This window comes from Alligator mississippiensis, chromosome 1 (assembly GCF_030867095.1).
Source record: "Alligator mississippiensis isolate rAllMis1 chromosome 1, rAllMis1, whole genome shotgun sequence".
NCBI classification, from domain to species: Eukaryota; Metazoa; Chordata; order Crocodylia; family Alligatoridae; genus Alligator; species Alligator mississippiensis.
The window spans coordinates 44,027,921-44,042,681 of record NC_081824.1 but is presented as its reverse complement, the minus strand read 5'-3'; the positions used below and the strand labels follow the sequence as shown (position 1 = coordinate 44,042,681).

At 39.8% G+C, this 14,761-nt stretch overlaps 1 protein-coding gene across 1 annotated transcript in view; it reads left to right on the top strand.

Moving 5' to 3' along the window:
- Positions 1-14,761, top strand: part of CSMD1 (CUB and Sushi multiple domains 1) — a 2,292,800-nt gene that overhangs the window by 2,258,902 nt on the left and 19,137 nt on the right. The window contains exons 65-68 of the mRNA XM_019488443.2: positions 1,184-1,228; positions 5,964-6,125; positions 7,585-7,697; positions 9,942-10,029. Of these exons, the coding sequence (XP_019343988.2) occupies positions 1,184-1,228; positions 5,964-6,125; positions 7,585-7,697; positions 9,942-10,029 (408 nt within the window). The remainder of the gene's footprint in view (positions 1-1,183; positions 1,229-5,963; positions 6,126-7,584; positions 7,698-9,941; positions 10,030-14,761) is intronic.

Here is a 14,761-nt window from a genome sequence, read left to right as displayed (position 1 = left end):
TGCCTTGCTGTTCTTTTTCAACACTGCTACAATAAACTGTGGTCTAGGCATAAAGCTCTTTGTCCACTCCCTGAATAACAATATTTCACTGCTCCGGTATATTACTACTCGTGATGGAGAGTAACTTGGGATACCCTTCAAATGAAGCAAAAACTGTTTTCTCTTCTCTTCTATATTGTTTGCTGGCCTTAAAAATCATCTACAAGAGAAGAGAACAATTTTCTAGTAGTGCTAATATTTTAATGAAATTCAGAAAGAGCCACAGATAAAATTAATCCCCTGGGAAAACAAGGAATACAAAAGTAGCACTATACAAGTAGCAATAATTTCTTTAAAGTAAGCATAAGTGGTTCATAGGCCTTTTGTGTACTCTATGTACAGGGACCATTTCACTTTGAATTCCTGTGAGAAAAAAGCATGCAACAGAACAATTCCAGATTCTGGGATTTTTAAGATGTTCAAAAATATGGGATCCAAGACTTTGCTAGTGCAAATTGAAATGGATCCAGTGATTTAAATGGATCTGTGCTAATTTAAGTATGTTTGGGTTCTGGTCCATTGCACCTAAACAGTCTCTTTTTTTGGTTTGTTCTGTAAACATATTGTTATTTACCAGTAGTAATTTTTACATTTAACATGATAGGAAAGTATAGAAGGGACCTCAGCAGCTCATCTAGTTCATGGCAGGAGCATCCCTGATTAAACTATCCTAGTCAAGTACCTGTCTAACCTGCTGCTGAAAATGCCCAGGGATAGAAATTCTACAACTTCTCTAGGTAGCTTGTTCCAATTCTAAACCACCTTCAGTTTATGTTTACACATTATAAAAAATTGGTATTATTATGCCTACATATATCAAGATTTTTTCCTCACTATAAGGCTCTCTTTTATAGCTCTAAGGCTGATACAAAACCAATAAATGTTAGGCCTAAACACATTAAACTTCTGAGTAGACAAATAACTTGCCAGGCTAAAAATGGTAGTGCTGACGAATTGTTATCCTGATGAATGTGTGAAAATATATGGGTTAGAATCTGCAGTGTGTTCTAGACTTTAGATGCCTCTATAATAAAATTAGGCCTACTGGCAAAGGGATAATTGCTTCAATCAAGCGTTATGTTGTAGCATTCTATAAAAAAATAATTATGTTCATGCAAATGATAATTTGTCTTTTTACTTGTAGGTAAAGGAGTGAGAGAAGTTAATGAAACAATAACTAAAACTCCAGGTTTGTATACCAGCACAGTTTTAGATCTAAATAAATTAAATTGACTTGTACCCTACTATATTATGGGTAACAAAACTCTAATATTTAGCTTAATTATTCCATTACTGACCACAAAGGAAGATAAATGTCCAGAATATTCATAAAAACAAGTCGCATATAAATCTTGCTTTTGGAAATTCTTTCCGGACTAGCTTCATTCTTACATAGTAATTTCTTATACAACTCCACCTCAAGAAAGTTGTACAAAGATGCTGTTAAACTGAAAGGGTAATGGGGTTTAATGTAGACAAGAAGCAAGGTTGAGGTCATTTTGGTATCAGAGAGGGTGCTGTATCAGAGAGCCTTATACCGAGGTAGAATTTATTTATATAAGGTTCAATCAAAAATCCATCTAGCTTTCAGGTTATGAATGTTCTTCCAATTCACAGAAAATTACTTTTTAGAAATGTTGTTGCTCTCCATTCCATTAAATTGGTTGGATTTTGAACTGAATTTTACATGTGTTTTATTATATGCTTCCATCAGAAGTATAAAATATGAAATTATGGAGGAAGTTTGAAAGAAAAAATGTATCCTGTAAGTCTTTTTCACAGTCAAGCATTTTCAGTGTCTCCTTTAAGGCAGCAGTTCCCAGACTGGGGGGGTCATGGCCCCAAGTAAGGTTACAGCAGTTATGAGGAGGGCCATGAACATAGCAGACATTCAGAAGTTGGGCTCTGAATGGGACACAAATGCAAAGACTTTAAGGACCTATGATGTAAAGTCTGATTTTTTTTAAAGAGCTCTCTTTCTCTGTAGGCAGAATTTTTTCTTTAATAAAATAGGTATATTCTGTATAATCCTTACCCAATCACTTGGAAAGAAGGAACAAATAATTAGACCCCTATAGCAGTCCACATGAGGGCTGACCAGAATAAAAGGGGACTTCAGGAGCTTCTACCAATCATTGATCTCACTGCTGAGACTGCTAACTAGAGTGTCAACTAAGATCATAAATGAGTTCATTCTACATGTATCAACTTTATACTGTAAATAGTGCACAGTAGACTATGCATTCATGCTAATTAACTCACAACCTTTGTTTGACGGAGGCCCTTGGCTTCACCTCACTGCACACTAAAGGTATGCATTAATCAGCTACCACATGGTCTCTTGTGTTTCAGTGTCTAATTAAAATACAGCTTGAGTTCTCTAACCACATTCACCACACAGTGCATAAATATCTTTTATGCCCTCCATGAAACATCTTTTCTTTTACAGTCATTATAGAAAAATAGCATTTAAAATATTTTTTATAAACATGAAAGATGATGATTTTGCATGTCTTTAATGATTATTGTTTCATGCTTTGTAACAATGAATAGTAAGCCACTAAAATGGAACAAGAGAAAAGTTTTAAGATTTTGAAATTGTTGTGCATCCTTAATTACATTAATTTAGGTCTCTAAATATGTTTAGGTCCCTAAATATGTTTGGGGGTATTGTCTCTACCTCAGAATGTATTTACTTAGCTTTGGACATAGTTCTACTTTCAACCATGTGGATTTTAAGTTGGAGGTAACAAATATTAAACTTATGTTAAACTAATATAAAACTTAATTTGATTAGTTTGGCACACTAATAACCTGAATTCAAATAATGGTGGTCATTTGCATGAAATGGGTTGTCTTATCCCACTTAAATCTATACATGCAATAATAATTATGCATTTTATACAAACGGTGTCAAACTCATCATGTGCCATGAGATGGAGGAGTGGTGCAGGGCTGGTCTGGCATGGCAGCCACATGTAGCATGCACCCCAGACTGGCACTGTGTGTTACACAGTGTGTGCTGGCCCCATCCCATACACTGCATACACTGGCCTTGGCCCGATGTACTCCATACAGCATACATGCCAGAACCAGCCCCACACGTCAGGTACAGGGAGCACCACTGCATTAAGAATGTGAACCAGACTGGCTCCACACATCACATGTAACATGCACCAATCCCAGCCCCAACTCTGCATGCTGTGTGTACGATACATACCAGATCTATCCCAATGTATTGCATGCAGTACCCCACATGGCATACACAGTGCTTGCTTGGCCTGCATGCTACATGCAACATGTGGGGACAGTCCAGTGCATGCTGCATGTGGCAGGTAGGTCCAGACTGAGACCCATAGGCTGCACTGCAGGCTGGATATTAAAACTCTGTGGTCTGTATCCAACATGCCTGTGCTCTGTGGTCTGTAGCCAACAGTGCTTTAAATCTTTCTAGTGCCTTATAAGCTCTAATTAATTAATACTGAAAGTATCTCTTTAAGATTGGTTTAAGAGAAGCAGTACTGGTCTCAATTCTCATCCATAGTTCGTGTTGCTTTGTACGATCTTTCAGAAAATAGCAACTTTGGATTTCCCCTCCTTGGGGGAATTCTGGGATGGTACAAAGCTCATATAGGTAATTCAACTATATGCTCCTTTCCCTTACCATCCTTACACAGTAGTTGAAAAGCCAGGGAACGTATTGGGGTTGGAGAAAATCTGGCCAAAGCGCTCGTTTGTTGGATGGTTCAGGGGCTCCTGTGAGATTGCTGCAGCTCCATCTTGGCCTTTGGCCAGCACAGAATTCAGGGGAGGAGAAACCTGTCTTATAGCCACCTTTCCCCCTTGCTGTACTCAGCTGCAACAAGTATAAATTCAATGCAACTGAAAATTGAACCCACTATGTCATTTCGCATAGAGTGACATATTGTAATTGACAGTCTGTGCTCAAGAGAAGCCTAAGACTGGAATTGCAAGGATGTTGAAGGTGACGATTGAGGCACGTTGTCAGCTCTTTGATGGGAATCTTGCACAGTACCTATAAGCATTGTAACAGGTTCATCCTAGTACTATTAGTCCTTCACTTTCATGGGCAATAAATTCACTCACACATTTGTAATGGAAAAAAGCAAACTAAGATACTTTTAAATATTTTTTAAAGTGTCATACTTTCTAACATGCTCCACTGTAAGTCACAGTTTTAACAAATCTATGGAGAAAGGTGAAAAAGTATTAAAAAATTCACATATTTATGTTGGAACAGGAAGAATGAAAAGAAATATAAAAGGAAGAGATCAAAGTCTTTTGATCCTGTTTGTTTTCTGTCATTCATTTAGAACAATTGAGATCATTTTGCCCAATACAGAAATGAGTGAACGCCTGTAGCAGAAAAATATGGTCTCAGGAAAAAACAAGAAGCCTAAAGTTCCAGTCTTAGTTTGACAGATCTGTATCTCTAAAAGCTTATTTTGACATGGCTTGCCTCTTAGAACACAAAATAATTTCCCTCTAAGTGTTTGTACCCCACTTTCAAGCAGTAGGAACAGCTGTGGGAACTTGGAGTCTGCCTGATCACACCTCTCAGAACCAAGTGAGAGGTGCTGGGAGATTCAGTGGTAGCTATGGAGTGAGGTATAGCCAAGCTAATAAAAATTGTGTGAGGATTCATTTCTGTTAGGATACATTCATTAATGTGTGTCTTAAAGTCAGGTTTAAGATTTCCAAATGTATACATTGCAGCATTACTCCATTATATGATATAATATAATGTGTTTAAAAAAAACAGTAGTAAAAACAAATTAGATTATAATATTTTCTTTGGTTTCCAATCTTGCAACTAGAGCTGCATGGACAGGTGTTTGTGATTATTACAGAGCCTTAAGGAAGTCAATTAATGCTTCTCAAAAGATTAGCTGCCCCGGTTTCTGAATCTTATTGCAGGTTTGAAACCTGTGATGCCCAGTTTATTTCCCTCAACATGCAGAGCTCCTTCAGCAAATATTCAGTGTCAGATAAAATAAGAAATTAATTCTCAGTTACTTCAAGAGTCAGAGGAGAATGAGCTACCCTCCTGTTCCACTGGCAACAGCTTAGTTGTCAAACATCATCTGTTCTTGTCCTGTTGAATGTGAAGTTTATATAATCTCTTAATCTGCCATTTGCTCATGATACTCTGAAACTGGGATACTGTCCAGTACTTTTTAAATAGGTTTTATAAATTCTTCATTCTTTGTAACATCCTTTTGGAAGCTTTAAAATGAAGTCACATAGTGTGTCTCATTTCACGTCTCTAAACTCACAGGGTGCTACAAAGATTAGGAGATATGCTTCCTTTTTTATACTGACTGGTGCTTGGCTTAATACTCATGTTTCATAGGGGGTTTCTCCCAAGCTTCTGGGAGAGAAGGGACATCCAGAGGACCAGGTTTGAAATTCTGCTACAGAATTTGCTTCCCCTTCATTTCACCAAGCAAGCCTATAGTTAAACTTTTGTAAAACTTGCATGAACAAAAATATTTTTTCTCGAGGCTTGGAGAGGTATAATGAGGCAGATAAGGATTGTTGTGACTGCTATTGTAGTATTATTGTGAATACTTTTATTGTGGCAGCCAAGTATATTACATGAAGCTGTTTAGGAGGGTTCCAAATATACATTGTTTTATGTATGTGTGTGCACGCATGCACACACATGTGTTTATATGCATATAAACACACACACACACACACACACACACACACACACACACACACCCGTGTTTGTTTTCTATATCCTTATAGTAAAAGTTACCAGAATAGTGGAAGTACCTTTTAGTATACATTCAAGAAATAAACCTAGATGGAAAAATTATTTGACTTTATTTTAGGTTTGTGCTAATTTACTGCTTTGGTCATTGCTTCTATTGTTTTTTCTCTTCACTTTTGTTTAGTTCCATCAGATGTGTTTTTTATAAATTCATTGTGGAAAGGGTTTTATGAGTATCTGGGGAAAAGACAACCTGCTACTCTAATGGTAGATTGGTTCAATACAACAAGTAGCAAAGTGAATGCAACATTTATTGAAGCATCCAACATCCAACTAAAACTATCAGGTGAGTTCAGAATTAGGTAATTGAAATGCCTGTTGATTTGTTTGCTTGTTGAAATTATTTGGATTTATTGCATTTTCTAAATGCCTAAGTTAGAATCACACCAGTAATGTACTGTAACTGATGAGATGAATCATATGCACACTATATCAAATAAAATAAAAACCCTGACTTCATGTTGTCAGTAAAAATTCATGTTTATCTTTTGAAAGCGTAGAGGTGCTAAACCCAATGTGCTGCCTATATTTCAGTTTGCTCAGTAAAATGTTCCCTACCTCAATAATAAATGTGGTAGGGGTTTTTTTACTACCTTTTTCACAAAATATTGTGACATTGCTATGTGCCATGAAAACAATTTACATGTGTTATGCATGTTAATGGCTTTATTTTACTGGTGGTGGGCAGAGTGATCCATACCATATGTCATTGGATAATGCTTTAAGATTTATTAAGTTGAACCACACTATCATCTGCTCATTATTAATATTTATTTGTAAAAAAGACCTATTTTGAAACCACCTTTTATGAAGTGGGCACAGTTAATTACAAAACGTAATAAATTATGTACACTGCATGCCTTTCTGCAACACTGATCTATGTTTTGTTCTAGCAGTCTGACCACAATTATATTTCAAATACCCGTTATCAGCTTCATGTATCTTTATGGGTCAAATGTACAGGGAGAGTTCCAGTTGTTATTTGCTAAACAGCAAATCATTTTCTCTGACACTATTTGTTTACTATAGTAATACAGTATAGTGGGTTAAAGCACATATCTCTGAAATTCAAACTGATATTGTTATTCCAACAAGGCAGGAGTTGAGTCTTCATTTCTGATTTCTGAACCTGTACATAGAGAAACAGGTACTCTAATTTATTTATATTTAAAGAGAACATACAAAAACAACTCTCTTTTTGTTATCAATTTTTATATAGGTAAAAAAACAAGTACAAAGAACAACCTGGAACAAAAATATTATGAAAAATAGAGAATATTTTCTGGAAGTTTATTTTATTGTTGGTATAGAACTTTATTTGGTTCATGAAAGTAATCAAATAACTTCTTTTAGGCTGCTTTCAGACATTAAAAAAAAACCCCAAAACTGTGCTTTACTGGAAGAAGCAGCCCATTACTTTGACCTGGCTCTGCAGCATCTGGATACACTGGCTGCTTCAGCATGGCTTTTTGGCACTTTTATCTAAAGCAGAGTCAATCAACGATTAGATAAAAGCACCAAAAAAAGTCCCACTAAAGCACCCGATCTATACAGACACTGGACGAGCTGGGTCCAACGAACATGCTGCCACAGGAGCATGCTTAGTTTAGATCAAAGCACTGTTTCGGGGGGGGGGGGGGGGGGGGGTCAAGTCTGCAAAAGTCTGCAAGCAGCCATAAATGTTAGCTATGTTAGATCCATGAGAAAAAAAAATTAAGCCATACTTCATCTTCTTCTCTCAATAGGCATTTATAAAAAAGAAGAAGCTCATTTGCTTTTGAAAGTCTTTCAGATTAAAGGACCTGTGGAGATATTTGTAAGCAAATTTGAGAATGACAACTGGGCCCTAGATGGTTATGTAAGTAACCAATTTGCTATAAATATGCTTGTTTGGATTCAAGCAGGACATACTTTCTTGTGTGCTACTACTATCCTATCTTTTATATTATGATTGTTTAATATTCTACTTGGATAATTTTTTTTTCTACAAAGATACATATATATGTATTTTATCCCCTCCCCCACACCTTACTGGAAAATAAAGTAAATATACATATTTTCTGAAATTTGTCGCTTGTTTCACTATATATGGATGAGATTTTTTTTTATTTTTCTATTTTGAAAACACTTTTTTGGATAACTATACTGAAGCTTAAGTTGAAGATAGTGATTGTCTTTAAAATACAAGCTAGGAAGCTTGGAAGTTATAGGGAGTTAAGTTTTTAACCTCTAATATATATAGTCCCCTTATTAAGAAATGAAACCATCTTTACACAAATTCAGTAAATGCCCTGTAAAGATAAAAACACAATTCCTAAACTGTATATCTGATTTAATTTGTTACACATTTTACTGATAAGTTATAATATGTAATATCATTTTCAAGTGGTTGCTACAGTGGGTACATTTACATGAGACATTTACTTTGCAGGTGACTAAGTAGCCATGCATCTCACTGCCTACACATGGACCCCTATTGGGCTGGAATAAACTAATTTACAAGTACCAAACTGCTGAGGAGTAAAAAATTACAAAATCTGCAGCATCTACATGTGTAGATGCTGTCCAGCTAGCTGGGGCACTAGGGTGCTTCATTGTGGGGGCTACCTGCTGGCTAGTCCTTCACTGAAGCTCCCTTATGCCCCAGCCATCCCCTTCACAGCACATTGAACCAGGGGGAACAGCCTCAGGCTGGTAGACTAACCCCCAGGACCTGCTGCTAACTGTGGCTGCTGTGCCCATGCTCCATGTGCTATGCCTGAATAAACTGTGGATTTTATTGCTTCAGAGTTAAATGCTGCCAGGTGCACATTCAGATGGCATACCTGGGAGCAATTAAGTCTCAAGCAATAAAATCCACAGTTTATTCAGGTGCCATATTGCATGTGTAGATGCCTCTACTGGTGATATTTGAAAACTTGCTAGGTATAGTTTACAGTAAATATATATGTATTTCATTTCCTGCAGAATTTCCTTTTCTTTCACAAAACTTTGTATACTGATAAAGTTTACTTTCACTTATGAAAGCTTATGCCTTGTATAAAGGAGCTAGTCTCTTAGGTCTCACACAAATTACATCTATTGCACAATTAACTGGTTAGCTGCAAAGTAAATGTACACATGCTATAGGTGCAAGGTAATTTTCACACAATACAAATAGTCAATGAGCCACAAAGCTGTTGCTTGAAAAATGTAGAACATTTTTGTAGCTGCTTTGTTTTAAACTTTAAGTTGAACATGCACCATGTCACACATAGGGTAATAGTGTTTGGCCAGGTCCTCCAGTATCCCAGAGTAGACTGCTTTCTCTCCATGCCTCTCCTCCCCCCTCCCCTATGACTAACGCTTAACTCCACTGTTCTAAGGCACAGTAGCAGGAGATGTCTTGACTCCCTACTTTCTTCTTTGAACCATGTTGCCCTTCCTACTCTCCACCCCCTTCACCCTGCTCTCCACAGATTTCCACAAGAGTTAGAGGGCATCCCCTTTATCCAGGGGAATCCCAGTTGACTTTCCCATCACAGCTGGAGAGGTGGATCACAACCCTGGTGGCAGTGCTCCTGCCCCCCTTTTTGGCAAGCACTGGCAGAGCAAGTTCTCAAGACACCTTTTCCCCCCTCTAGATAATTTTCCTTTTGAATGCACGCCATATGGCATGCAAATTTTCATCGAACGATATTGCCTCTTGCTTGATGGAAGTAACATTTTGCAGTGTCCTAGGGTACTATCCTTCCCTGTCTCTCCCTGACTTCAGTCTAAGATGCTTCTCAAAGCTTTCTATAGGATATAGTAATTCTGAATCCTGAAAATATGTAGGCTATTTTTATTGAAATGAAATATTTAAAAAAATATATTTGCAAGGCATATGTTAAAAAAATTAAATAGTGCTGTTAATTGCTATTTAAAAATCAATTAATATCTACATTTTAATTATAAATTAAAACATTAATACATTACCTAAGAAATGGGTAAAAGTGATAGAACTATTACTGGTTATAAATAATTATTCTGAATATGTTCTAAATAGAACTGATGTACCACAGATTCCTAAAATGTTTATGTGTTTGTTTCAAGCATCTTACTCCTATTTTATGTGCTTTAGGTATCATCAGGGCTTGAAAGAGGTGTGTTTACCTATCAAGGTGATATACATGGAAAAGACTTTGGAAAATTTATGTTCCAAAGACAAGGTAAGAATGTATTTTTTGAATTTTATGATGTATTAGCTCTTTGGCCTTTATAAATGTGAAGGCATCAAATGACTGTGCCAACATCTTAATTGAACAAAACATATTTATTTTATGGAATTGCTATCATAAGCCTTACAAATGTTCTAAAGCACTTAATAATTTAGTTGAAATATATCATTAAAAACCTAATTGAGCTATGTCATGGTACCATCTCAGCAACCTAATAAGATGACCATAGGATACTCCTGTAAAGAACATCAGTACAAATGTTCATGAAGTAATATATGATAATTGCTTTGCAGTAAATGACTGTTTCAAGGTAGTGAGGATGCTAGACAATGCTGAACCATTTTTTGTTCAACTGCATAAATTATATAGTTCTGAGTGGCCAGAATTATAAGGGCACTTTGAATGTTAAAGCTCAAGTCAAAACAGATTTCAGTATTATCCGAGTATGTTTACTATCCAATAGCTTGTTTATGTGCATGTCAGTTTGGGGTAGGATTCTACTTGGGTGTCAGGTTTTTTTTTTTTTTGTTTTTTGTTTTTTGTAATGACTATTAGACTGTGGTACATTACAGCTATAAATTCAAATATGCTAGCAGATGGTACAAAACCAGTTACTCTTCTCCATAAAAGGAGCCTCAGCAGATTCCATCTGTACCTGTCATTATTTCATGACCCTGGAACCATTATAAAGCAGTTTAAGTATCATTAGTGTGCAGACATACATCAACACACTGCTGGGCAGAAAGAACAAGTTATGCAGTCATTGCCAAATCTTTAGGTGGCATAAACTGTCATGACTCCATTAATATTCACAAAACTATATTATTCTACACCAGCTCAGGATCTGACAAAATTTATTAATTTTGTACCAAATTCCATTATATTCACTTGCTCTATTATTTTAATACTTCCATGTATATCCTGACTATTTATGAATGTGTAATCATCTCATTAGCTGTGGTGTTGTTTTTATTGGTTAGAACCGATGGATACATTTATTTTAATTTCCTGTTCTCCATCTCCTGCCCTTCTCTGTGCTATGAGAAGGGGAGCTATCTCACAGTGCTTCTGAGCTTCAGAGCCTGTGCTAAGTGCTCCTTCTATCAGTGAACAGGAAGGTTGTGATGAGCTGACGGGCTGCCTTGTGCACTGGAGAAGGTGGCTATGGCTTATTGTAGAGATGAGTAACCATTTTAGTTTCATGGACTAAGTACAGAAGTTCGGCAAGCCCCTGGCAGAAGTGCTCTATTTGAAGTGTGATACGTTAAAGCCCAAGTGAACTGAACAGATGTTTACTGTTTGGTGGAAGGTGATGCTCAGAGCCTTTCTGCACTGGCTGCTGGGGACAGTCCCACACATCTCACAGGAGGCTGCCTGAGTGGAACCTGGCTCCCCTCCCCCCCCCCCGCCCCGACCCAGCTGGCCACTGTCAGCAGCTATTGGAGAGACCCTGGACCCGTGTCCCTACAGCCCTCCCACTTGGGGCAGCTGCAGAGAGACCCCAAAAGCTTTCTTCCACAGCCCTCACCTCACCAAGCAGTGGTGCACTGCTGCCTGGCCCAGGCTGCAACGGGACCCTGCAACCCTTCTCCCACAGTCTGCCCACACAGGCAGCAACTCACCACTGCCTGGCCCAGATCGCTGTGAGGGGAGAGACCCTGGAGCCCTTCCCCTGCAGCACCTCTCCCCCCAACAGGGCTGTGGTGTGCTGTGGGGCCAGGGCTGGGGTGACCGCAGGGGCAGAAACTCCCTGTCTCCCCCCACCACAAGGCTGCCAGCTGGGCTGGAACCAGAGGCTGTCACTGAATAGTGTCAGCAACACCTGAGCTCGGCCGGAGGCTACAGTGCAGCCTTGAGCAACAACTTCCTGGGATGGCAGTGACTATGCTCTAAGTTAACCCTCAAGGGGATCATAGTTTCATAGTTTATAGGGTCGGAAGGGCCCTTGACAGAACATCAGGTCCGACCCTCTGCCATGGCACGAAAGAGTACTGGGGTCAAACGACCCCAGTAAGGTGTTCATCTAACATCCTCTTAAAGACCCCCAGGGTAGGAGCCAGCACCACTTTGCTTGGAAGTTGGTTCCAGATCCTAGCCCCCCTAACAGTGAAGTACTGTCTCCTGATGTCTAGTCTGAATCTACCTTCTGCCAGCTTGTGATCATTATTTCTAGTCACTCCTGGTAGTGCTCGGGGGAACAGGGACTCCCCCAGTGCCTGCTGGTCCCCTCTGACTAGTTTGTAACAGGTCACTAGATCCCCCCTCAACCTTCTCTTGTGGAGGCTGAACAGGTTCAGGTCCCTTAGCCTCTCCTCATAGGGCCTGCCCTGCTGGCCCCTGATTATGTGAGTGGCCCTCCTCTGAACCCTCTCAATGCTTTCCACATCCCTCCTGAAGTGCAGCGCCCAGAACTGGATGCAGTACTCCAATTGCAGCCTAACCAGTGCTGCATAGATGGGGAGGATCACCTCCTTGGACCTGCTCGAGATGCATCTGTGGATGCATGACAAGGTGTGGTTGGCCTTCCTGACTGCGTCCCCACACTGTCGGCCCATCTTCATTTTGGCATCAATAATGATTCCAAGATCCTTTTCTGCCTCTGCACTGACAAGAAGGGAGTTCCCCAGCCTGTAGGTATGCTGCTGGTTCTTCCTCCCTAGGTGCAGCACCTTGCACTTGTCAGTGTTGAAACCCATCCTGTTCTCATCTGCCCACCCCTGTAACCTGTCTAGGTCTAATTGCAAACTATTCCTCCCTTCTAGCATGCCCACATCCCCCCACATCTTACTGTCATCAGCAGATTTGAATAGGGTGCTTTTTACCCCCTCGTCCAAGTCACTGATGAAGATGTTGAACAGCGCGGGTCCGAGGACCGAGCCCTGGGGGACCCCACTGCCCATATCCCTCCAGGTCGAAAATGACCCATCCACCACCACTCTTTGGGTGCGGCCCTCCAGCCAGTTAGTGACCCATTTGACTGTGTAGGTGTCGACCCCACAGTCCCCTAGTTTTTTAATGAGAATGGGGTGAGAGAGTGTCGAAGGCCTTCCTGAAGTCTAGAAAGACTATGTCCACTGCTACCCCTGCGTCTAAGGATTTTGTGACCTGATAAAGGATTGATAAAGTGCTTTAACAAAAAGTGCTTTAGGTTAGTACACATCCATCCAGGGTTAATTTAGAGCATGAATCACCATTTTTTAAAGTGCTCTAAGAGCCATGAATATCTGTTCAGTTATGACTTTAGACTGTTTCCTGCCTGCTTAATGCCCAATATGTATAACATCTGTACCTTGCCTTGGTTTCATCATGTCTCTTCTAGTATGTTCACATATGATGACTGGGCCTGATCTTTCTTTGGAAGGGATTTATTTTTTCATACAGCAAAATTGGCAAATGCTTATGTGGATTTTCCACTTCCCATCTGATTTTATCTGTTTTGGGAAGTAAAATTTTATTCATCACAGTTTTGTCTAGTTTCTATTGCATTTTTATATTAACTCCCATTTTAATCTCAAAGGGATCTGTGATAGATCCATTTCTGAGAACCACTTCTTGCATACCATCAAGGAGCAGGCAGAGAATGGTGACAAATTTCGGTGGGTATCTATACTTCAGAACGATCCTCCACAGCATTTCTGAGCTGGCAAGTTGTGCAGATCATGTCAGTTGTGCCTCTTGATGCCCTAAACTCACACTGAGATTCTGGGAGGAGCTCTTCAGCAAGTGGAAGAAGATGGTTCAGGAGGGTTGTCACAATGATATTTCCTGAGGTAGACAGCAAGGTGATCCCTCTGTAGCTTTCACAGTCAAATTTGTGTCCTTTCTTGAAGATTGTCACAATAAAGGTGTCCCTGAGCTCATCTGAGATTACCTCATCATTCCAAATCTTTAAGATGAAGGCATGAAGCTGTAATGTGAGCTCCTCTTCTCCCTGTTTGAATATTTCAGCAGGGATTCCATCTGCTTCAGATGCCTTGTCATTCTTCATCTGCTTGATGGCTTTCTTCTCCTTGTCAAGTGTTGGAGGGATTCTGAGATAATCTCTGATTGAGTGTTGTGGGATGGAGTTGAGAACACGCTCCTAAACAGCAGAGTCTCAATTAAGGAGGTCTTCAAAATGCTCCTTCCAACAGACATTGATGTGTCTCCTTTCTTTGATCATATCCCCTCCATCCCTATTTCTCAAGAGGGTTGATCCCTGAGTGCTCAGATCATATACGGCTTTGGTGGCCCTGAAGAAACCATGAATATTGTGGATGTCAGTGAGATGTCGAATCTTCTTAGTTTTGTCTTTCCACCATTTATTTTTCATATTGTGGGTTCTCCTTTGGACCTTTGCTTTGGTTTGTTGGAGATTTAGCATCTTTTGCTTGGAGTTGGAGTCATGGGCAACTGACATTGCCTTAGTCGGGGGGGCATGTGGCCCCCCTATGACCAGACCTGTCAACTGGAGGGGAGGTTCCTTTGCTGGCGATCCTGAAGTCTGTTGGGGGGGGGGGGTGTCCACCATAGGCAATCCTGCAGACTGGGGGGATTCCCCCCCAGATGATCCTGCAAGCCAACTGGATGGGGGGGTCCCCCATGGGAAATCCTATGGTTCAGGAAAAGGGGTCCCCCATGGGAGATCGTGTGGACTGAGGGGGGTCTCCTTGGTGATTCCATGATGGCCAATTGCTGCGGCTGATCACTGCACTCATTGCAGCCACTCCTGGGAGTGGCATGA